General features: G+C 39.4%; 1 protein-coding gene across 2 annotated transcripts in view; it reads left to right on the top strand.

Annotated features, from left to right (window-relative positions):
- Positions 1-26,507, top strand: part of LOC105226986 (uncharacterized) — an 89,490-nt gene that overhangs the window by 21,531 nt on the left and 41,452 nt on the right. For both annotated transcript variants that reach the window (XM_049455236.1, XM_049455235.1), the window contains exon 3: positions 581-797. In XM_049455236.1, coding sequence (XP_049311193.1) covers positions 581-797 — 217 coding nt within the window. The remainder of the gene's footprint in view (positions 1-580; positions 798-26,507) is intronic.

The raw sequence follows: 26,507 nt of genomic DNA, 5'->3' as shown, positions 1-26,507 counted from the left end.
TTTTCCCTGGAGCGGAGACACGGATGAGCCTTTCCAGCTTCGATAATTGAAGGCCTACCGAAGACTACATTGCCTACGATGTCCAAGCAAGCGCTCCATAAATGGCAATAGGCCTTACGATCATGATAAATAGCCATCTTAAGATACCTAACTTGCAGTCCCAGGATCTGCCGACTAGGCGTCTGCATATTATGAGTGCCTTGGTGACTTTGGACAGTGTTAAATAATGTCAAGGAAATTATCCTCTAAAGACACCTCTAACTCCCAGCCATCGAGTATTAGGAGCCTCAAGCTCGGAAGAGATCTTCGCTTTGTAAAAAGGAAAACGGATGTTTTTTGACGGGTTGATATTTAACCCTACCGTATTACACCATCCCTTTGCTAGACTTAAAAACTTATTTCACAAAATATTTTAAATCTAATTTTTAAATTTTTTTGCTGTATTGACGCCATAGCGCAGTCTAACTGCCGCCAATCAAATCTGTTATTACCGAACCATATAATTTATTGACACTAGACATTTAGCTTATTTCCAAACAGAATGGGGAAATATAATTGAATCTGTCCATTATTTCCACAGGTCTGCACAACGCTGCCCACGCATTGGCGCTCGAACAAAACGCTACCAATTGCCTTTAAAGTGCTCGCCTTGGGCGAGGTAATGGACGGAACGATTGTAACAATACGCGCGGGGAACGATGAGAACTACTGCGCCGAGTTGCGGAATTGTACGGCCGTTATGAAAAATCAAGTGGCCAAATTCAATGATTTGCGCTTCGTTGGACGCAGTGGACGTGGTAAGTTTGATAGCGACTGGGGGAAGGTGTTGTAATCATTCGATGCAGTTATGTGTGTTGAAGTGCGTGGCGGTAAATATTGTTTATTTATTGATGGAATTTGAAGAGAAGGTATTCGCTACTTTTTTTGGTTGAAATGGGGGTCCAGACCAGGCTTCATCAACTTTGAGTCCGAAATTACGTTATAAAGAAACCACGTGATCTGCGATATGAGTTTTGAGGCAAGTATTTGGAACGCTATCAGTTATTTAGTTTCGACGGATTATATGTGTACCCTTAGATTGTAAAAAAATGTCGATCTATTGAGGCAAGTACTGGCATCCCATTAAATAAACTGAATTCTTAATCCATAATCTTGTTCGAATATTCGACTTCACGCGAGAATATCTCTCGAAGCTCTAATAACCTCATAGCTTATAGTTTTATGGTAAATTGTGCTCGATTTTTATCAAGCTACGATCAACTATTGAAAGTCTTCCAAACGAAAATCTTCTACATATCGACTCTTAGTAATTGCGGAATTAAGTTTAGCGAAGACATGCACGACTTGATCAAAAATTATTAAACTGCTTTGGGTCTACCGATTTCTCACAATCGCTGTAAAGCTGACCTTCGGAATTACTTAAACACTTAGTGAAGACACGTCTCATACTTTAGCGAAGACATGCATCATATGATCAAAAATTATTAAACACCTTTTGGTCGGCTTACATAACTCCGCAGTTACTAAGAGCCGATGAGTAGAGGATTTTCATTGGACCGACTTTCAACAGTTGCTCTTTAGGTTTGAGACCTAAAGAAGTTTCATAATTTTGAATTAAATGGTATCTGTCTTCGCTAACGAATCATACTTCTCTCAATCACTGCATAACTGGTCGGCATGTGATCTGCCAAGTCTCCAAGCTGACGCTTGCTGTCCGCCTGCCATCAATCAATCTATTGCGTGCAGCTGCCACACTTCAACCTGCGCAACTCGAAGGTCATTTTGCTGGTTTGTCTGTGCTAAGATTTCCTTTTTCCATCATCTTCTGAAAGCAAATCGAGGGTGACGCGAAATGAGCAAGCTAAACGGGAGGAAAAAAAGACAAACCAACTGATTGATTGAGTGTGAGCTTGGTAGCTGGTGGGGGAAAGGAACAAGAAAATCACTAAACAGAAAATTAAATCACCGTAGCTGTTTATTTTGAGCTCCACAAAGTGACTACCCACACCGATAGCCAAAAGAAAATACAAACTAGCAAAGCTTTTTCTTCGGAAGAATTTCTGTATTTTTCATTTCTTAGGGAAACTGAAGTTACTTTTTAATTTGGGGTAGCAAAGATGGCTGTTTGCTGGGCAGGTTTGGTTTGTAGCGAAGGCTGAGGTTTGGGTTGGAAGGTTATTTGTGGCGTTTGACAATTTGCTCATTAAGCAATGCCGGTTCGTTAAGCGTGTGTCTTTTGTGATTTTTTTCTGATTCTCGGGAGTTTTCTACAGTTGTTTCCTTGAAAGTTTTGTTTTATATTTTTTTTTGTATTTTTTATATTTTATTTTTTGTATTTTTTTTAATTTTCTGTATTTTTTGGATTTTTTTTATATGTTTTTTATGTTTTTCAGCCGTTAAACTTTTCATGTCGCCCCAAATGCCGCGTGACATTTTAAATGCCGAGCCAAGTGGCCGATAATGCCCGAGGATTTGCTAGCAAATACGCTTTTTCGCCTTCACTGATTTGCATTTGGTATCATCATTCCTTTTTTTCGGAAGTTCTTAAGGGTTGTAGCACAGTTTCTTCACTCTTTCTTGCTTTTGATAGAATTGTCCCTTCTTTCATTTATTTATTATAGGATTTGTAGCGAAAAACTTGCCGAACAAATGAATTTAAATTGCATGCTGGTCATAATCAAATCTAAACCCTTTCTCCTGCCTTGCTTTTGGCATATTTACAAAGCGATTACTAGGGTCAGTGACAGTTACGCGCGAGCTTTTAATGTCAATCCTTTCGAAACGCAAAAAAAAAGGTTTGCATAAAAGTAAAAACAAATAAGAATTATCCGGAAAAATCCTTTTAGTCCCAGGCAGAGAAGCAACTCTGCGGATTAAGTAGTAATTTTTAATGCTTAACTGCTAAGCTCCCAAATTATTTGTTGCTCATTTCGAAAATTATTTGCATATTAAGGCGAGTGGTTGGCGTAAGCTCTCAGCATTTGTAATATACAACCTTGCCACAAATATCTAATGCTGCACTTAATATAATATTACTGACGCACATTGGCACCGCCTGTGTCTTGAGCTTAGAGCTCTAGCATTAGCAGGTGTTGACCAGAGGCTTGAGTGGTTTGGTTCTAGTTTTGGTTGGTTGCGTGTGTCCACTGGAAAACTTCGTCAAAGCTTTAACAAATAATTTTATGCACTTTTGCTTTGTACCAATTGTTGTGTTTGTTGTTGTAATTTTCATTTGGTATTTGTGTGTGATAAGCTTGCTTTGGGTGCCCCGAGCATTAGTAATGCATTAGTAATTAATTAACAACATTCCACAGCGCTGCTGCCTCTTTGTATGCGTCTGTCAGCCATCGCTTGCTTATTAGCTTTCTATGTATGTATGTGCGTGTGTGTGTTGATGAACTGCTTGCACACGCTGCAGCTGCTGCTGTTGTTGCCCCATTTTAATTAAATTTATTTTCCAAGCTAATGATAAGATCGCCAGTGCAACCAACTGATATAGCTATGGATGTATGTGTGGGTGCAGCTTGGTATTGCTTTTACAGGGTTATGCATTGTATGTTTCAAGGAACAATTTTTGTTACTACAGACCAAGGAAGTCTCTAGAGGTACTCCGCAAGGTGGAGTATTATCTCCGCTTCTATGGATATTAGTGGTAAATAAACTGCTAAGGAACTTGGAAGGCAAAGCCCTAAAGATGGTGGCGTATGAGGACGATGTTGCCCTTTAAATAACGGGTAGCTGTCTACAGACCATTAGCAGTGTTATGGTCATTACTCTCTGTACAGTCCAGTCGGCGGGACGACTACTGGCTGCAGGAGAATTTACATATAGAACTTTCAGCCATTCCTTGGTGGGTAATGGTGGTTGGAAAATTACCCACTACATGACCCCATCTTTCAACTAGGAAAGAAGGTTCAAAGTAAACATAGAAAAAGATGACTAGTGTAGAGGTATGTTAGCTACGCTCAACATGGCTCGAAATGGATGATGAAGTTGGTGCGGGAAAGCACGGTCCAGAGTTAGGCATAGTACAATCTTTTAAGTTGCGGGACCACTGCAGTATATTTCAAGCTTAGGACTTTGCTATTGCGAAAGCTGCGGAGCTAGCCTCCAATGCACCTGCAGGCAATTCCAGAGTCAACATCTACGTAGACAGCCAAGGCAGCAATCAAGGCAGTAACTTCGTATCACATATCGGCTAGTAGTGTCTTGGGAAGCAGGGCAACTTTACTTCTACTGGGTGCCAGACCACAAACGCCTCGAAGGCAATAAAAAAGTGGACGAGATTGCCAAGAATGGTGGACGGCTAACACTCGAGAACGTGATAAACATTGGTCAATTCATGTATATACGACGATCTGGACCGGTCAAAATCAAGGTTATGTATGGTAAAAAATTGTCGTAAGTTCCAACTGGTCGAAAAGATCAACTGGTCAGCTGTCAACACATGTAAAACCGAAATGGTTTTTATTTATCAAGAGGTACAAAACCCCAGGCTTCCCTATCCCTTTATTCGGAGCCTCACCTCTTCAACCAACTGATGAGGTGAAATATCTACAGCGTTTAATTGATAGAAAACTTTCACGGAGGCCAAATATTGAGGAGAGAGTAAGGAAGGAAACGTTTGTCTGTAGAGGAGCCATAGGGAAAAGGTGGATTCTCATCAAAGATATTGTTTTAACTCGACGAAATCGTAATCGAGCCAATAATATTTTATGGTGTATAAGTCACGTTGAGGGGGCTCTAAAGGCTACACTTCCTTAAAAGTTTGAACGGGACCAAAGAGTGTCTCTCTTGTTGTTGTTGTATCAGCAGAATTCTGCCGAGTTAACAGTCCTTGGCTGTATAAAAACTCGGGTTCGTTCCGGTTACGTAGACCCGACTGTCGTGGGAACGATATATGGCTCTCATCAGCATCTACGGTCCGAAGTGTGCTCTAAGGCTCAAGGACGCTGTGTACATATTTATAAGAAGAACACACCGAAATTGTTGCTTCTTTCAACTGCATTGCTGAAAACTTGGTTCTCTAAAGATGTTGATGAGGAGAAGTTGCTACAGAAGAGACGCAGTAAGATTTTTCACGGATGGGTCGAAGCTAAGAGAGAAGGTTGAAAGGAAAGTTTTCTGTAAGCAGCTCTCCGCCAGTCTTAGCTTTAGGCTACCGGACCACTGTAGTGTTTTTCAAGCTGAACTGGCTGATATACAGTTGGTGGTAAATGTGCTGCTAAGAAACACACTTGCGCTGAGCTCGCTAACTGAATGCTCAAAGTTAGTCAAGGAGTATCTAATATCACTAGGAAATAGCGTGAAGCTCCTTTCATCAGACTTGACTGGGTGCTTGGTCACAGAGGAATCGCTGGCATCTTGCCTGGTAGCACTAGACCAATGGACCTCGAGTGCGCTTAGCAGACTAAACAAGTGTGATCCCTCTCAGGATCGACCATTAAGATAACTCATCCTAACTTAAGGAATCTTTTGTATTTGTTAAGGGATTATAGCTTCGGTGCAACCGAATTCAATTTTTTTTTGTTTTTAATAATAACGAAACCGTAGTTTGAGCTTGAAAATTTCTCTCACTTACCTAACAACATATTTACTGTTTTATAGAGTCGGAGTCATGACTATCCTGTCTACATTCCTGCAGATTAACATTCCGCAGCTCTAATGAAACAACCCATTATATGTAACAGCAAATATACATACATGTAAACCGATGTATGGTAATGAACATGTGCTCATTCGACCGGAAATGCATAATCCCAGGCGTAGCAAAAGCAGCAGCTCCTGAAATGCAATATAGGTGAGCACTTTCCCTCCTCCCGTCTCGCACTTACCGCTCCGCATCGAATAATCTCTCTGAGTATGTACAAGCTTTATTACTTCACGCTACAACTACTGCGTGCGCCTTCGACCAGTGAGAGCTGGCCATTTCGGAGATTGGACCGCCGTCGTCGTAGTCGTCGTCGTTGTCGGCGTCGTCAAAGCACTTAAGTTGATCTGCATTGCTTTGCATCTTTGCATTTTCTAGTGCCCGTTGCGTTTTGTGGGGACTTAGCGTTTTGCTGCTGTCAATAAGCGCTCCCAATCCTCGCCATATTGCCTTGGTAAGAAGAGAGCTAAAGCAGCAACAACAATAGCAAGCGAAATGCAACCCTTTGTTGTGGATAGGCACACACACACACATACAAACAAACAAACAGCTAATGCATTTAATCACTTGAAGTAATCATTAGCGTCGTTGTAATTATTTTGTTGCATTGTTACCGTTAAGCGTTAAATACTTGCTGATTAACAGGAAATGCATTTGGAAAATTGCTTGCCACACCACGAGCGCCTACGAGTGTGGCAAGTAGCAAGTGGCAGAAGTGGAAGTTTTCAAATTTGCATTCCATGTAAGTCACTCACACTCGTGGCTCATACAAACTAATGCGGATCAGTGCGGCTGCAGCCAAGTGTTGTTGCCGCACTTCATTTGTCTCAGGCGAGGCCGAGTGAGAGTGTGTGTGTGGCAGTGTGGCCAATAGATGAACATGTGTAACCATTTTATTGTTGCGGCATTTGTGGATTGGGCTGCAAACTTGCTACGCATGTTGTGTTGTTGTTGCTCGCTGCAGTTGATGATTATTGCTCATTGAGGAATCAGTGATGCGTTGACAAACACTTTATTAATATTTGATTATTACAATATTTAGCATTTTAATTGCAGACTTAATTAATTTCATGTGATTTTAGTGCAGTGAATGAAAGCTCTCAAGTGCTAACGGGTTGTTGGGGGTTACGTGGCACGTAGTAGGTTGGAGGGAAGCTTTATAAACGATAGGAATTTTAATTATGTGAGAATCGGAGGAAGGTATTAGGGGTCTCTATGATGAGTAGTAAGCTCCGGTAATATGGTAAATAACTTTTGAAATCAATATAGGATAGTCGAAAAAGTCTTTTCGTATTTCTAATCAAACTTCAACTTATTTTTTTTTATATTTTATTTACAATGAACTTTAATGACCCAAATATGTACCATTTTGGTCGACCACTTTTTGCCATTTTTCCACTAGAGACATTATTCCATCAGTGTAAAACTTTTCTGCTTTCTCGGCGAAAAACTGCGACAAGTAATTTTCACAGGCTTCTCTTGAAGCCAACTTTACTCCATTAAGGGAGTTCTGCATTGACCGAAACAAATGATAGTCCGATGGTACACGATCAGAGCTATGTGGTGGATGCATCAAAACTTCCCAGCCAAGCTCTCCCAGTTTTTGCCGAGTCATCAAAGATGTGTGTGGTCTAGCGTTGTCCTGATGCAAGACGAACCCCTTTCTGTTGATCAGTTCTGACTGGTTTTTTTTTCGATTGCTTGTTTCAATCTCATCAGTTGTTGACAGTACTTGTGAAATGTAGAATCAATCGTTCGACTAGGCTTGAGCAGCTCATAGTGGATGATTCCTTTCTAATCTCACCAGATACTCAGCATAACCTTTCGAGGCGTCAATCCTAGCTTTGCGACAATTTGTTGAGCCTCACCACGCATGGACCATGATCTTTTTCGTACATTATTGTCGTATTCGCTCCACTTTTCATCTCCTGTTACCATTCGCTTTAGAAATGGTTCGATTTCATTTCGTTTCAGCAAAGAATCGCAGATGTTAATTTGTTCCATTAAAATTTTCACGATCAATTCATGTGGTGCCCAAACATCGAGCTTCTTTTTGTAGCCTGCCTTTTTTAGTTGGAGAGCTTACTACTGAACCTAACAGTGAATGGAGCAATAGTCTTAATCAAGTTCGATCAATGGTTGTCGGTGGTGTGAAACGGTGCGCTGTCATATTGGAAAGACACTTTTTCGCTAAATTGGACTGATTTTTCTTCAAATCCACATTGAATCGGCTCAATAAATCGGCAAAGTAGAGTCCTTTGAACGTTTAGTTCCCGATTTGGACTGTCTGCTATGAGCACTGCTTCAAAAGTCAAATACTGCTCTGGATCGGTCCGACGGTTGCGATTGTTCCAAGCAAATATGGCAACCATTGCGTCGACATCACTCTCATGTCCAATATTTGGTACAGAATATGATCCACGCCGTCTTTTCAGCTGCACCAGGCTCTTAAATATATCGAGTAACTTTAATATGCGCTCTGCCAATGCGAGATCGTGGGCTCTTCTTCAATGCGGTTGCCGTTTTCGAGGCACCTGACATGATCGATAGGTACTTAGAGTACAAAAAGGAAAGCAAAGTAAAAAAAAATGGTGGTCTTTTTAGCTTTATACACTCTGATCTTTCAGGCCATTATAACAGTTTTCGAATCTTAAATGTACCAGTAGACTAATATTTTGTTCACGGTCTCCAAAGGGAACGAACTCCTTTAGATTGGGCTTAGGGAGCGTCAAACACTGATCAGAAGACTTTTTCTCAAGTACAAATATTTTTCCGTAGAATATGACCGACGTGGTCTTTTGAGATGTCTACTGTCTTAACTATCTTAGGCACACCAATGCAAGATCCGGGCATATTTTCAACCAATGTGCTCTCATGTTGGAGCTCATTAAAGAACAGTCGTCATTAATTGTTATAATATATAATCTAAGCGCTCTTTGATTTGATAAAGTCAGAATCGAATTACCGACCTTAAATTTCGCGAACACGGCACGGCCTCCTCCACACGCGGTAAAATCAGCTCAATCCGATCAGAACTCCTTCGTACGTTTTGATTCTTTTGACACTCCTTAAGATCTTCATTTCGTTCCGCCACAAACCCCCGAAATGTATCGAAAATTTTAAACTTAAATCAATACCGTGTCTAAGGCTCTATCATTGGCCTTATCGTCTTAAAGAAACAACAACGAAGAGAACAGAATTCTAATAAAAAAAAATTGAATTACAAATTATGACCCCAACAGTAGCCTAACAAGCCTAAATAAGTCGAACAAATAAACAACCAAAAACAAACAACAATAACAAGAAAATCCAATTTTGAATCAAAAGTTAAAATGAGCACGAAATCAATGAAGAAAACTTTGGGGTACAAAGAAAATACAAATTTGCATACAATGAAGTGAATAACAACGGTGAATAAAGTAGAAAACAAAAAAAAACAAATAATAATAAATAAAAAGCAGGTGAGTGGAACGCGCTGAACAACCGCCACTCGACACGCGAGCGATTCCAGCTCCGCAGCCAACACCATGACCACACCGAAGGAAACCGAAGTAGTGGTTCGACGCAGGCACGAAACGGCCAAAAGGCAACTGGGGAGAATATGTCGAAAAGAAAAATTTAAGTATATAAAAATAATAATGAATGCGAGTGGAGAATATTAAATTTTTAATGAAGTTTAATGGATGCCGGAAGCTTAAAGCACGCGCAACCGGCAAAGCCAAATCTTCCTTCAAAGTGACTGTATTAAAGCAACAATGCTGGAAGAAGCATGTCAGTAAAGGCAGCCAAGGGGCATAAGTTAAAAGGCGGAAGTCGTTAGACAAAAATGGATGAAAGTCGAGACATAAACGTGGCGTCGGCAAGAAATGAAGTGGACGCTGAGAAAAAAACTGTTAAGCACAATAAATGCTGGAAAAGTGGAAAAAATGTGCGAAGGAAAAGCAGGAAAACGGCGAGCAACGGCATAGATAAATAAACAGGAAGTTACAAATAAAGTGAGCGTAGCGAAAGCGCCGCCGAAGCCTAAGTGGCAGGTGTGTCTTAAGTGGTTGTTAGGTTGTTAGGCAGTTTAGGCAATGCCGGTGGCCATGACAGTATTGGAAGAAAGTTAAAAAGCTATGCAGCGGTTACTTCTGGATGGTTAATGATGGTGGCAGGGGAGTTAAATTTTCTTAGCTGCTTTTGTGAGGGAGATTTGGAAGAGGAATTGTGAGACTTAAGTAGGTGATTGGTGGGTTAAAAATCTGTTGATTAGAAGATTATAAGAAATAAGTACTGGAGATATAAATATCAATGTAATGACCGAGGAATCGACCTAAGGAGACGCATTCCGAGGCATCATTTATCAGGAGCGTAATATGTTTATTTTAAAATCCAGTTCCGTGGAAAAAAGTGAAATCTGGCAGCCATTAGGCTAAAAAGTTCGTGCGGTATTCCAAGTGACGACGTAATTTGAATATTATTCCATTGTTGCAATATTCCATTAATTCACTGGAAAGCTTTGCTCTTGTGCGTCTTTTTCAGTCTACAGTCTGATGCAATAAAACCTCAAACACCTCATTTTCAGTCTTCTGTGAGACAGATTATTAAACGGAATTCATTCTTCAAAATCTCAAATATGAGTAGAGATATGATCATCCCAAAGGCTGGTAGGGGCATCCACTTTCGACCACTTGAGCTATTGCTTCTCCTTCTTATCCGTATGCAACCGGAGGATGCAGTGAAATATCTTGGGCTTATCCTGGACAGGAATCTTTCAAGGATGCCGAATATCGATGAGGGAGCAAAAAAGGCAACGATTGTCTTATTCTGACTTGCTTGAGGAGCCATTAGGGCAAAAGATGGGACTTTCTCATCGAAAATAGTTCTCTGGCTGTACGACACCATATTCAATCCATTATGTTCTATAGAGCTTTATAGTTGACGGCTTTGGGTAAATCGAACCTCAAAGAAAGACCTCATTTTCCAGGGAGCGCTCTTCAGGGCTGTGAGGTGCAACTTTGAAATGGATCAACTCCAACGTATGGCATTTAATGCAACGCATGTGTTCCACTAGGTGCACATAGTGCTCGTAGGCATTGTATGAAGGTTTATGGCAGCGAAAGTTGCTATAAAAAGCTTGAGGGAATCGTGGTTCCGAGAAAAACACGTGTAAACGATACTAGCGCTTATCCTCACAGGACTGTTCTCGACGGTACAGTTTGGAAGTGGCATGGAATCCACATAAACCGAATTTATTCTCTGCTCATAACATACAAGAGTCCCGTGGGGAACGTCGTTGCAAATGGGAGCAATCCGTCTGCTTTACGGCGAATCTAGGGCAACAGTCCATCTATCCATGGGGGCAAGACTTAATTTGAGGGTTTACTGTCACATAGCTCTCTGTCAATCCAACTTCATGGCAGCGAACTATTGCAGTGTTTTCCAAATCTGGGTCCCTAGAAGTAGCAGTGTCTAAAGTTACTAGGAAATTCCTCACACCCAGCTTCTTCCGGATCCTTGGGTCATGGAGTCGTTAAACCGAACTCTGGCGGATACTTTCTCTGAATTCATATACAGTGCGGAAGTCAGGGTGGTCAAGGTAGTGAGCTAATTTACTATGGGTCAAGAAATTGTAAAGGTTGTGGAACTTACAAGGAAAATAGCTCCTCATATTCAACTTGTGTTTACTACTAGGCAGTTAGGCTTCAAGCGGAAAACTTGGCCGGCGTTGAGCCACCAGTCGGTTACATGCGCTTTTCAAAAGCCCAAAAGCGCTAAGGCTGGTCTCTTCTAAGTTATGGAACTTTTTATAGGCCATTGCCATGTTGGCGTCTATGCTGTAAGGTTAGGAATCTTACCAGATGCCATCTGCAGAAGCTGACGGTGTGGAAACAACTCAACACTTCTTTCTTGACCAGATTTACCAGCAATTTGTAGAAGCAGGTTCAAGGTTCTAGGAACAGGGATCACATCATCTCAACCGCTTGCAGCAAACTCCTAGCATTATTCAGAGCCTTTATGGCCTTTATGGCCATACAGGAGATGGCACTCTAGATCATAGGCAAAACCTCAATTATTATTATTGGCATATCGAAATCTTTCCTACTCCTTTTCTATTTTGAGCGCAAAACTCCTTACCGCCCTTGTCAACATTTCGCAAAAATCAAAAATCCAAAATCGCAAAGATATCACTGAAATAAATGCGTATTTAATTGAATTTAAGCAAATAGCAGCAACCGAAAAAAGGCCACACGGACATGCCTTTGCACGCTAAAGTAATTGCTTGATTTACTTTTAAGCACACACACACATGCGTACAGCCATACAAAGTGAGTGACTGATTTAACGCAAATGAGATTTCGATTGTCTTGTGATCGAGACGGGCAAGTGTGTGACTGCAACGCCTTTGCATTTGTGTAAGACCCTGTAGGAAAAATATGTCCTGTTGCAAAAATTCATTTTTAATAAATTTTTATTTTTTTTTTTACATTTATGGTAATTTATTAAAGCAGGATCATCGAGCACTTGTGTGTTTTATATTAAAGGTTAAAAAAATTATAGAAAAGGTTTTGTTAATTTTTTTTCCAATATGCAACACTTGTGCAATTCTTTTTCTTTCGCACGTTTTTATTTATATTTTTAATTTTTTTTATTTTTGTGTGAAGTTTTATGAAAGGGAATATTTTATTATACAATAGAAAACCCAAAGAAAATTAAAGAAATATACATACATATGTACATATATACATTTTTTTTTCAAATAATTAAATTTTTTCAAAATTTCCTACAGGGCATTACTTTTACGTTCTCATACCGATCCATAGAAAATGTAAAACAAATTTTAAAATTTTTTTCAAACAATTAAATTTTTTAAAAATTTCCTACAGGGTCACTGCCTTTATGTCCTCATATCAATCCAAAATTAAAAAAATCTTAATTTTATTTTTCAAATAATTTAATTCTCAAAAAATTTCCTACAGGGCCATTACGGTATATTGTAGGCATAACTACACATACATGCGTGCCTGCTCACACTACACACTCATACAATTCGCAATTGCGGCAAATGCGAAATCGTGACTTCAATTAAATTCCTTCGATTTCCGAGCGAATTCCTCAACGTCAAGTAATTTCGAAATTGGATACTGTATGTGTTTGGTGTTTGCTTACACACATTTGCATATGCTTATTGGCACGCATGTATGCACATATTAATTCGAATGCCCGCGCGACAGCGTGTGTTTGTGTGTGTGGGGGTATGTGGGTATGTATGCGCGTTTGCATAAGAGGAAATTTAATTGCGAATACTTGTCCTTTGGCAAATATTTGAGAAAACGATTGTCATTGTGCGCGCAACGTGCAGCGTGCGAAGCGGTGAGTGTGTGTATGGGCGAGTAAATCACTTGAAAAGATTAAATTAATTCTAAAATGATTTTTTTGCTTCAAGAAGATTTTTTTCTTTCTTTCAATTAATGGGAAATTTGATTATCTTTACGATTTTAGAGATTTTGATTTTGGCTTCTAAGTGGCAACCTTCCTTTTATTTGATTATTGTAGGAATTAGCTGAGTATCGTACGGCATAAAATAGACGTAAAGTGTTATTAATAACTAATATAGTCGCTTGTGCGCCACAAAACTTCCATGCTATGGTAGGCAGCTTGCGGTATTTCAATATAAATCAAGCTCTAGTCAGCCTTAGCAGGGGTGAGCTTTCCTCAAAGCTAGCTGAGAGCTTTTGTTTTTTTCTCTTCATAGTTCCTGAACATCAAGGCTAGTTAAGAGTACTTAATTTTCTTCTCTATAGTTCCTAGACACTCGGATTATTTTTATTTTATTTTTAGTCCCTTGCTCTCGAACAGATGGAGGTTGGGCTAAGTCCATGATGGGTCAGTCATCATTTATTTGTTGCCTGCGAAAAGTGGATTTCAATACAGCCGATACGTGTGCCTCACCGTCGAACCTCTCCAGTGTATAAAGCTTATCCGTTTTGCCAATGCGAGGCACAGTTTTTTGCCGAGATTGTTCGAACCTTCCTTACTCTAGATATTTCCTGCGTAGTCTTTCGATGTCTGAGCCGACTCCATTCTTGCAGGCGTGTCTCGCTAGCTGACAACAGGTTTTGTAATTTTTATAAGCCGATTCCGTCTCTTCTATCGATTGGCCTTATCGGGTAGCTAGTTTTCGTATAGACAAGTATGGATTCCAAGAAGGAAGGTTGATCACATGTTCCGGAAATATGTATTTCTTCATATTTTTTCTATTTACAGAAGATTGTGCCAAATATTTGACATTGCCCTCAAAATGCTTTGTGGGGAATTCAGAGTGATGTTACTTGCTTCTGGCAAGACTTCTCCAAGGTAGCTTTGCTCTGCAAAAACTCTGTTTCATATCAAAGGCTTATAGTCATTTATGATTTTGATTTGCTGCATGTGATCTGGTAACTTATAGAACGGTGTTTCACTTGAAATGCCTAACTCTGGACAGTATATTTCAGTATAAAATTAATCGTTCCAGTTCATAATGTTTATTAGAGTCGACTTTTTGTTCATCTTCGATTCACAGTTTGAAATGCCGGATAATGTATGCGATAAAGATTTAAAACATTTTCTTTTCTTGCCATTACTTCCTAATCCGAGCTATGTTCCGAAGTTCTATCGTATAATAAAAATAAATCTCCAAAAAACTATATTTTTGGTCTAAGCAAGAAATTGGTGCTTTCAGATGACTACTTATAACGGGTGATTATTTTGGTTAGGATCTCTCATGCATTAGTATTTACAGATCACGTGAGCCGACTCAGACATCTTTAGTACTCAAAGAGAAAGATGCTCAGTTTTTTGAAACATGAATAACCTACTAACGAGCAACGCTTGCAAGAACCTTTGGAGTAGCTACCAAAATCAGGTTCGAAATGGTTTCGCATAAAAGCGTGATTATGTTCAGCGATGAGGCTCATTTCTGGTATGTATTTCTTCTTATTTACAGAAGATTGTGGCATTATGGGGTGAAAAATAAAAAGCCGTTCAAGAAATTCCCATGTGAATGCACTGTTCAAAATCCTGGTGGAATCATTGGAACAGCATTGTTTTCAAAGATGCTGTTTGACGCAACGTTTTCGGTGAATGGCGATCGCTATCGTTTAAGTCAAACTTTTTGATTGCCAAAAATACTCGAACTTGGTTGACATGTGGTTTCACAAGATGGAGAATAATGCCACATAATGACATTCTATTTGGCCATTTTGAGGGAAAAATCTTCAGCTTTAAGTATAAAACCTGGACCCGTAAGTTCACCAAACTTTTATGCGATTTCAGAGTCGACTAATTTTTGTTGATCTACGTCAAGTCTAAAGTATACAGAAATAAGCCAAGGAAGGTTCGAAGAGATAGTTCACTCTAATGCCGACATTCCGGCCGAAATGCTCCATTAAAAAGTTGCCCAAACATTTCCGGACTTTCTTGATAGGCCACCTAAGACGCAGCAGTGTGTTTCCGAACAGTTTGGATCGTTAAAATTATCTTCAACCAAATTCGTTTTTATGCGTTTTTTGGTCTCAGAACTTTATAGTGCTTTCCTATCACCCTTTAGTAAAACATTGAACTTTCCTGAGAACTTCAAGTTCGCATTATGTCACTAACATTGGAACTAAAACGTTTAAGTGGATAGTTGTTTACCACTGAGATGTCAACTTTGAGGTTATATAAGTAGGTATAAGCACTCACAGATGGCATGGCAAGCCATGCAGAAGATTATGTAGAACTGAGAGCTTATACAGCCTTTCCTTATTCTAACATCTCTGCAGAATAATTTCCTGTAAGAGAATAAAATATAATACAATAAGGATGTACTGGATTTTAAAAACAGCAAGTTCAGTAAGATCAAGCCTCGCTTATCGCTCAAAGCTGTCTCGGCCCTAAATTACAGTCCAGTTTAAAAGCTAAAAAGGTCTAGGGTTATTTTAAGATCCTCTAAATCCTTGAACGGAAAAATCGCTACATACTACATATAATGGACCCAGTTATGCTGCCTCATGTGGGGAGATACATACATGGTCTTTTTGTAAAATATGCCGGGCGGAGCTGACTCTTACAAGAAAAGAAAAATTACTGTAAGTTTTCCGGAAGCACCAAAAACTAAACTATTTTGAAACACAAAAAAGTTTATCCAAAATTCCTGAAGTTCTGAAAGTGTAACTGCTAATGAATGCATCAGCTTCTTTGTATTATGGTCTAACGAAAGCATGTCCGACGATTCGGAATTTTTAAAAAATACTCTGCCAATTCACAAATCGGAAACCTCTTTAGGACATCGCATAAGTAGAGTTCTAAAAATCAAGTACGAGTATATTGTGAGTGAAAATAATGAAAGCCCCGGATGCCGTAGCTCATACAAACTGATTGAACTGATAAGGTATCAGCTGTGTAGACCTTACGGTCTACGAAAGCATGTCTACTATAGATTGAGAATTTTCATGTGTTACGCCCAATCTTGGAAAAGACCATCCTCAAAGAAAGATCAACACACACCACCTCTTCCTCGAGTTTATTGTTTGAATGCCACCTTCGATAGCACAAAAAGGAACTGCCTGACTCGCAGTAGGCAATGACAAGCGGCCTATCTCTAGAACAAAGACTATATCTAGACAAGTCATTTTCAGCTGCCTGCTAAATGATGCTGAGGCATGGACGATGACAAAACACACCACAGATGAATCGTCGAATTCTAGTTTTCGAGAGATTCACATAAGCAACGGCCTGACTGAGTAGGCGCAGTCGATGATTGATGACGTCGTTACGAGCTGTACAACATATCACGATTAGCAACGGCGAATATCGCAGTAGATGGAACGATGAGCTGTACGACTACCCTGGCTAGGTCATGTCGTCCGAATGGATGAAAACACTCCACCTCTTAGAGTATTCGACGGAGTACTCACTGGGGAAAGCAGAGAAAGACCTCTTCACCGTTGGAAACACCAGGTGAAGAAGGGCCTGGCTACACTTGAAGTCTCCAATAAAGAAAAATAATTTCCCGATTCTAACCAAATCAACCCAAAGTTATTACAGCAAAGTCTAAATATGTTGGTATAGTAATACTTTATCAAAACCACTTCCCTTTCACATAAAAAGCGACTAAAAGTAATCTCTAATCCCACAAATACGCTTTCTAAACTTGAAATTACAACAACTTCGTCGAAACTTTGCTGCCGAAAAAGCAGTTGAAAGCGTTTAGTGTTTCACAAATAAATTCAAAAGCTGCTAATCGCGTTAATGTGTCAACAAACTAAAGAAAGTCCTTGTGAAATGTACACCAACAACAACAACAGTGAGAATAACAACAACAATACCAAAACGCAAAAACATATCAACTTGGAAAAGTTTCAGCGACTAGCAAAAGCGACGAATGATTATCATTATTAAAAACGAAATACACCAAGAGGCCAGAGTCAAAGGATACCGATAATGACAGGGAAGACAGGCAGGAAGGAAGAAAGGCAGGCCGGAGCCATTAAGGGCGAAGTATACTTAGGCAAATGAATGTGGTGAGCCTGGTGCGGGCGTTAACCAGCACAAAAAGGGTTGAAAGCAAAGGACACTCAAGTAATGAAGAGCCGTGGAGAGAGAACGCCAAAAGAACACGAAGAAGAAGCAGAAGAAGGAGGAGAGTGGAGGCAGCAAGGCAAAGAAAAGGTTAAATACTTTGAACTGCAGCAACTTTTTGCAAATGGAGCAGTATGCAACAATAACAAGTAGTACAAAAATAACAATAAAAACAAGAATAATAATAAAAACAACAACAAACAGTTGAACTAAATCAGTTGAAGAGCGCAGAAACGAAGGTGTCATGCGGCTACGAAGGGGTTAAAGGAACTTTGGCAGGATGGGTGGTGATTGCGGTGGCATACATATGTATGCATTTAAATATATAATATACATACATACATATATGTAAGTAAATATGCCTGTATATAAGTAAACATGAGCGTATTGCTTGCGCTGATACTTTGCTACTTTTAAAATACTAATGAGATGAGGGCGAAATTTCATTATGCCACCGGATGGATTCGCCAAAAAGTTTGCGTTTCAACTTATAACAACAACACACACACAAACGTACACAAGCGTGAGGGTTAAAGAGGTAAGGCTTAAGTAAGCAGCAGCTGATGCCACCAAAGACAGCGCAGCGCGTGTTCTAATGCAACTTGTTGTTGCTGTTGTTGTTGTTTTACTTTGCTCCAGGTTTTTGTAGCTTAGTGACGCTTATGGCGGCAATGGCAGCAACTGGAGCGGATGTTAATGAAGAAAATGCCGACCGAAGGAGCTAAGCACTCGATACATCAGTCTAACACATGTATATATTATATGTGTGTGTATGTGTTTATATGCATCTATATGTATAGTACCTTTGTTGGTGGGGGAGTGAGCGCTATCTGGGGCTGTTGCTCACCGTCGTCCTCGCCGTAGCGGTGGCGGTGTTGTAACCTCGTTAAGCTTAATTAATAGTAGCGAAGTGATAAACGCCCAGCCGTGATGGCGGTGACTTGACGGATGAGTGGCTGCCGAAAGGGAAATGAAGTGAAAATATATATAAAATTATATATTTAAATAAGAATGTGTGTGTTTTGTACAGAAATCGCATGCGTGTGCTGAAAGAGGCAGCGCAGATGTCACGGGCGGCTAAGACTCTTCGAGGAATTTATTTATAGACGCAGAAGAAGAAAAAAAAAATTGATGAAAAAATTGCAGTTGTTAACAAATAAAATAAATTTGTATAAAAAAAAATTGTGTATGAGTTAGTGCTAGCGATTTTAGGTCATTGGTTTGGGTCTTCCAGAAAGATAATGATATCATACCATACCAGCAAAGTGGCAAAGAAATGGTTTGCTGATAACTCCATAAAAGTGCTTAAAGACTGGCTCGCCCAGTCGTCCGATCTCAATCCGATCGAAAAATTGTGCACAGACATAAAGAAGGAAGTCTCTAATAAAGCTGAAACTCGCGGATTAAGAGCTGCCGGTGATACGGTAAATAACTTGCTTGCAGTACAAGCCGCCATAAAGATTACCAAAAATTGGTGGAATCAATGTCAAGGCGCTGTGCTGCAGTTTAATTTAAAAAACGATACATAGACTGATCACCAGAAAAATGGCGTTAATTTGTTCTCATTCAAAAAAAGATAAATAAAATTGTTTTTTTTTTTAGTGGAAAAGTATCTTTACAGTTTGCTGAATTTAAGTTTTAGTTCCCAACGCCGAATTTAATCCAAAAAGCCATTTTTGCATCATAATTCATTATAATTTTTTAACGCCTTACGACGCATAACATGAATGCTGATTTTGCTAGCTATGAAAAGTCATTTTTTGGGTCATTATTGATATGTAAGATAAATAAAATAAAATGAAACATACCGTTACGTTTTTATTATTTTTTTTGCTGATATCCATAAAAGTCGATTGAATACACCTATACCAACGAGTTTTCCAGTCCTCGAAACACTTATCATAAGCACTTTTTGAAGGAATGGCCTTAAGCTTCCTACAAATAGTCGAGATTTGGTTAAAAGTGCTTCTCTTTGATCGCCACTGTAAACGAGTTCCAATGCCGAGTAAGGCGCTGTGCTGCAATTTTTCTTTGAAGAACAAGACGGTGCTGAACGAAATCAAAAATATCCCCAAAATCATTCGAACAGACTAGCGAGAGATGTGGAGTTGTCTTGTAATCATCTCTTTAACACTTGCTTGAAGATTTTTAAAATCCTTTTAGTTGCCCTAGCTTACTTTAAGAAAGCCATTTTTGTTATAATTTCGTTATTATTTTTTTAAGAATTCTTCAACGAGTCTGTCTGATTTTTTGTTTGATAGTTTGTACCCATCATTGGCTTGTATTAATGATAAAACTAAATCACTGTAAGCTTTATCGCAACGATTCCGCAAATGTCACGTTTATATTTTGTTACATAGGCTGCTATATATATCTGGACTCGATTGAAAACACTAAGTGCTGCAACGAGGTTTTCCAATCCTCGAAACACTTTCTCATTGGAAAGTTTGACATTTTGGTTTGGCATCGATTGACTCAGAAAAACGTTTTTGTCATTTAATCGGAATTGTTATTTTACAGAATTAAAAAAATCTGATGATCTCCAAAATAAAAATCATTCGAACGGACTCGTAACATTTTCGGGCGATAACATTTTACAACTTTCGACGTGGATTATCACGACAAGAGTGCATCGATGAACTAATATTTTCATAAATTTGTAGAGGTATGAAAGTCCTCCAGCACGGTGAAAAAACTGTTACAACGAATCTGTCGACTATGGCTTTGAAGGCTTTGTATCCTCATTGACGAATTCCGTGAAGGTCGTGATAAAACCAGATCACTGTAAGATTTGTGCCAGAAAACATCGATGCCGCAAATGCAATATAATGCAAGACCGTCATGTAACATACCTTCAACGTTCGATATTGCATGAACAAAATGGCCGTAAAAAAGGGTTGTTTTGAATTTGATCTCGCACAATTTGACAATTTTTTCGCTCAAAAAAAAGGCTTGTGGATTGGTGTTCTAAAGAATGCTGGAAAAGATACGATAGCGGTGCTTCTAAAACGTTTTTCTAAGATCGTCACATTAAATTAATCTCTGCGTATGATCCCGAAAAATATTTAACAGCAATTGACCGTGCAGGGTCTTCCAGAGACAAGTTGTGATCATATTTTTCGTAAAAGCAGATAAAACGAAATGAACTTATTTCTCAAGATTTCAGAACAGAAGATAGTATGGATTTTTTTTTTCATATTAAAACTTGTAGAGGAATCCTTTCTAGTTCCATAAGTCTACAGCGAAGAGAAGACTTAATATAATCCATCATCTGCAATGCCATCACTTTGAAAAACTACATGATTATTCTTTGATTGCCATATAGATAACAAGGTCTTTTGAACATAATTTTTCGTTTTCTTCGTAGTTTTCTCGGAAGAAAATCGGTGAGATCACCCGGAAAGGAAGATAACATGTTGCTTATTACCTTTAAAAAATTATGTCTAATGAATGCTATGTCTAATGGATGGAAATGCAAAGACTGGTCTTAATAGTCAAATTTATTAAGCTGGTCTTATCTTTCGAATATAAATTTTTCTACAGAAAAGTCGAACCTTGAAATATATATGCATTTAGTATACATATATGATAATTTTTAAAGGCAATTATGTAAAAAAAAGGAAACAAAATTAAATATTTTCTTACACAAAGTACTATTATTTACATACATACCTACATATATACAATCACAAATGAAATTGATCCAACAGTCATAAATAACCCTAAACACAACCGCAAAAGACCCCACGAACATAATTGGCCATATTTTAAAATGTCTCTCAATAAAACTCCCATATCCGTTTTGACCCAATTTGCTAGCAGTCACAAATAATTCACTGGCATAATAAATTTTCACAACAACAAAATCGCAAATCACTTTAAATCTGCGACAAAACAAGCAATTTTACAAAATACGTAAAGCGAGCGGGCAAAGCAAAGCCCGAAACCGAATAAATTGCTTGTTTTATTGTATTTAGCAATTTAGGGGATGAGCGGATTTAAACTGAGCCAATATAAACGGCGAAGCAAGAGAAAAGTAAAAACAAAAAAATTGGCAGTGAAAAATCAAATCCTCAAACTGAAATCTTAAATGCCATAAAATGCTTGTGTAGTATTAGAGGGGGCGCACGCCCACCCGCCGGTCAACGCCAATCCCTCGCTAAGATGTATGACAAATCTTGAACATATTCCTCTATGTATGTATGTATACTTGAATATATGTGCGTATGTATGTATATTTGTATATACGTATATATTTGTTTGTGTGTTTGTGCTTGAATTTGGCGTCTTGGCCTTCGGTTGCTAAGCTTCTTTTATACTGGCATAATCGTTACAATGTATGTATGTGCGCTCGTATTTTTTCCATTGTTTCGGCATTTATGTGACATTTAGCGTCTGCTGCCTACGAAATTACACTCGAGGGAAAATGTTGGTGGTCCAGAGAGTATTTAAGCTGTAAGCTTACTTAAGAGTAAAAAAGTTTTGAAGTTGTTTTATAATAATCGCTATTTCAACGGTATTTTGGTATGGTGACCAACTTTCATGGTTGCATTAGACATAGGATACAATATGTCAATCAAAACCGTTAGTCAAATGGTCATTTGAGAGTATTGTTTTAGATCAAGGTATTATTGAGAAATATTCGAGTTGACATATGAAACAGAGGAGCAGAGACAACCTCCCTACAGCGTCTATGAAGAGAACAGATGTATTGAATTGGTAGAGCGAACTATGTTCCCGGTCATATGTATTAGAACCCGTTATTGTTTTTGCAGAATACTTAGATTGACTTGAAATTCGGACAGTTAGGTTAGATCAGGTTATCCTGGTCGGCTATCACGACATAAATAAAGGTTCTTAGTAATACTAGGTGGATATTCAGATAATTACGATGAGTTCTAGATAGCACTTCTTGCAATTTCTGCAGCAGTTTCGTTATCCGTAACTCCTTGTTGGCCTGGAACCAAGCAGCTGTTACATTTATTGGTTCTATGGACATTCTCTGACGTAATGCTATGTGAGATTATTGTCTTCTTTCTTGCCTGGCTATCGACGTATATATTTATTCTTTTTATGTTGTTTTCTGCGTTGTTAGTTATTTCGGTCGCTTTGCCAACCGCAAAGACCTCCGCCTGGAAGATACTACAGTATTGCGGAAGCTTGTAGGCTTGAAGTTAACCCAGACAATTTTAATGCGTTCCTGTCGCATCAATACTTCAACTTTATCCTGATCGAGCGTTATACATATATACTACTCTTACCTGTTCTCTTGTGTTAGGCGTGGTTATGCTTATCATCGAGTCTTCGATAGGGTTTTCTAGCGCTTTTTTTACAGCCTCATTTACTTCCTTTTTTGTTGTAAGTGAGTTAATGTATCTAATCTCTATAATAGCCTTTGAATGAAGTTCAACCACAGTTGCAGATTCTTGATGGGTGGTTTTAAGTACATCGCAATAGCTGGCTTTTGTATACTGTCTCTCCTCCAGCTCTAATAGTACGAGCCCGGTTCTTCTTTTGTGGATCCCTCTGGTGTTGACCACTGCTTCTTTAAGATACTGCGGATATTCTTAAGGATCACGGCGTAGCTATTAGCTTCTGCTGGCTCTATGATAACGGCCTCTGAATGTGGTTTGCCTATTGTTTGCTCTTTGACTTGCAGCTATATTCCTCCCTTGTTATCTCTCTTTCGCGTTTTAATGTGCTTCCTCCAACATTCCTTCGTTTGCGTGTTTACGTGGGTCTTTCTTGCTTTTTTAGGCAAACCTTTTTGCCACTGGCCATCCTGGCCGTTTCGAAGTTATTGACTCTTATTGACTATTATACGGGGGTCGTGATGCGTCAGCTTAAATATCCCCGTTTTTTCTCATTTTCTTCGGTAGCTCTTGATAACGTCGAGGAGTTCGTATAGCTGTGCCGCTCCGTTCTTAACATCCATGCTGACGTTCTTCTGTTTTGCCATCGCTGTCTCCATAATATGCACGATACCCTTACATTTTTCTAGAGATTCCTCTTCTGCCCATTTCATTTGTGTAATGTTCTCTTGTTTGGATAAGTTTTGAGGTCCTTCTGAGGTGGCAACTGAGCACTCTTTTCTCCCTTCTCTTTGTTTTACTGATGGTGCTTGTGTGCCGGAGTTTCCTCTGATGCTACTTCTCTGGAACACGGTCCCGTATTCCTCCTTTTGATCATCATTATTTTGTTGTTCCGTCTGCTGTTTCTGTTGGCGTTTTGTTGTTGTAAAAGTTGCCCTTTATGAACCCCGTGGTTATTTAAGAAAGCTGCGAGGTCACAAGTCTTTATGCGATCTTATGTTCAAAGCCAGGGTTGGGCACGAATCAGGAGCTCGACTCAACTGTCCGAACCTAAGCTAAGCTTATTTGTTTTAAGAATATTATTAGTAATGATTTTCCAATTTTGTTTTTATAAAATTGACAATATCTAGCAATTTTCTTTGGCTGTAAACAAAAGCAAAATATTGAACATACATATGTATGTGAGGAGCCCCCTAGATTGTTTCTTTAAGCTATCGAAAATTTTTTTCGACACACAAACACAAACACATACGCATGCACACACACAAACATATGCTCGCCATCATTATCCTTAACTTGTAATTTTATTGCCGCTTCTAACACTGGCCACTCTGCGTCTTTAACGCTTTTGTTGTTCCTGCCGTCATTATTATCACCAGAGTCTAGCCATAATGTAGTTATTGTTGTTTGTGTTGTTAGCCACTGCCAATATCAAGTTAGACGCAAACACTTTTGCTTTTTCTGCCATTTTCAACGCCTACAGAGAAGTCTCTTCGTGTCTGCGCCGTTTTTTGCTCAGTTTGTCATTATTAACATTTTCGTTGGCTGTTATTGTTGTTGTTGTGTTTGCGCTGCTGATACGCATTGTTGATTTAGTTGTTAATTTTAACGCCTAAAGACATTGTTTTGCTCAAGTATTTCCCAACTTTTATTTTCAGTCGCCGCTCGCGAGCTTTTCTTGCTGCTTTAAGTGTGTATGTATGTATGTTTGTGTGTTTGTATATTTTTACATATACTTATATAATATAGTGCCTGCGTTTGTGTGTCTACCATTTGCTCGAGTTTCCGTTTTAATAAACGTCGTTTCCTTCTTGCCATATTTGCCTCCGTTGGCTTCCTATGTCTACTTATTTGACTCTGGCAGCGCGAGGCACAAACACACATTCATTTACTAGGCACTGCAGCCGCCCCGCCTGACTATCTGACAGCGCGTGCTGGCTTCATTGTCTGCCAACTGCTGGTTGGCGGCATAAGCGCCGTTGTGGTGTCTCCAGGCTCGCGCCCTCATAGCCTTTCGTCTACTGGGTCGCGGGCTGCGCTACGCAGGAAGCGGCAAATTCATTGCAGTGTGTGTCGGCATCGTGTGTCTCGTCGCCTTTATTGCCTCATTGTCATTTTTGATTTTGGCGAAATTTAATTTCCTCTCAGTTTGATTTTTAAGTGTTAAATAGTCGCGTTGTCAACGCTTTTTGCCGCTCATTGTGCGCTGCTAACGTTTCGGCGCTCGCTTGCAAATCCAATTTGACCAAGTTATTGTGTAGAATGAAATGTAATTATTTAGGATTTAGATTACGTGCAAATAATCAGATGGCGGCGGCGGCAGTGGCTGTTGAGTCAATAGATGAACGTCAGATTTTTCAGTTTTGTGGAGCTGTGTGAGTGGCAAGATTGATGGGTTTGCGAAAGAGAAAGCTTAATAGTTTAGCAGGGTGAAGCGCTGTGATTGTTTTGTCCTTTTCCAGGTAGTAAAAAAATGGTAAGTAAAAGTACTTTTTAATTTAAATTTCTCGCGAAAGCTCATTTTGTAATAGAAATATTTTTTTTGGTTGGTATGACTGTCAGTGACGACGAACGACGTCCAGAACGGCCATCCACATCAACTGATGATCAAGATGTCCATAAAATTAAAGAATTGGTGTGGGAGAATTGACGATTAACAGTCTGAGATCTTACTAGCATCGTTGGAATATCGGAAGGATCAGTGAAAACCAAGAAAATAAAGTGAAAGATCATATGGTTTTAAGGAAAGTGAAAGCACGATTGGTTCCAAAATCATTCAATCTTTTCGAAAAGCAGCATCGTGCTAACGTCTGTGAAACAATGCTTTCCGATTACCAGGATGTCATGAAAGGTATTAATATTAGCGATGAGTCTTGGATCCATGCTTACGTACCGGAAACAGACGATCAATCGACTGAATAAAGTGGCAAAGGGGAACCAAAGCCGAAAAAACACGCCCACACGTTCACGCAGGTCGTAAATCAAGGTTTTGTTGACAGTTTATTTCGATTATCAAGCTGTCTTGCACTGCGAATTCCTTTCCGACTGTCAACTTTGAAGACTGAGTGTTATCCGTCGTTTGCTATTCGTAAAAAGAGTCGGAATTATGGGCGGACAACTCTTGGTTTTTTGCACCACGATGATGCATCGCCGCATACTGCATTGATTCTTGAGCATTTCGCGAAATTTTCAACCATATCGTGCCGCCATGAACCCTATGTTCCACCTAGGAATACTGGAAAATATGTATATATCGTGCCACCGTATTCATCTGATTTAGTTCCGTGTGTCTCCTGAGATACAGCAAACTCAAACGGCCGCTTCGGGCAACCAGTTTGAGTCTATTGAAGACATTAAACGTGAATCTCGAGCACTGAAGGATTCGAGAATTGATTTTAAAAACCTGTTGGCACAAGATTAAAAAAAATATTGTGTCCAAGTGAATTAGGCGACTACTTTGAGAATGATGCCATAGATTTTGCGGAATGAATAAAGTATTTTAAAATTATGAACAAATTATGAAGTCTTAAAATTTTTTGCTCTTAGTAGTATAACAGCTGCTGAACCCCAGCAAACGATGGTCATTCCTTTTCCCGCCGATGTGATAGCTTTCGTCTTCTTCGAAGCAGGTTCGTCGGGTGAAGTTGACCGTTTTGACAGTCGCTTGGTTCCTCAGTGTAAATGTATGTCGTCGACGGTCAAGAAACCTTGCAGATACAGAATTGAAAGCGACATCGCCGACGTCGACCATTTGACAGTCTCTTGGTCTTTGCTGTGTATCAGTTTATCCGCGTCCCGTCAGTTGTTTCCGTGTTCGTCTGTTGATTGGGCGAAATAGCTTCGGAAACGTACGCTAAAATTGTAAGAGTGTATTGTGGTAGTGCTCTTAGTCACGCCAAAGCCCATAATGGTTGTCTCCGCGCGCCCCCCGCCCGAAAAAAGCTCGCATGAGCAAGTCGAAG

This window comes from Bactrocera dorsalis, chromosome 4 (genome assembly GCF_023373825.1).
Source record: "Bactrocera dorsalis isolate Fly_Bdor chromosome 4, ASM2337382v1, whole genome shotgun sequence".
NCBI classification, from domain to species: domain Eukaryota; kingdom Metazoa; phylum Arthropoda; class Insecta; order Diptera; family Tephritidae; genus Bactrocera; species Bactrocera dorsalis.
Note: the sequence above shows the minus strand (reverse complement) of the source record. Positions and strands in the feature narration are given on the sequence as shown.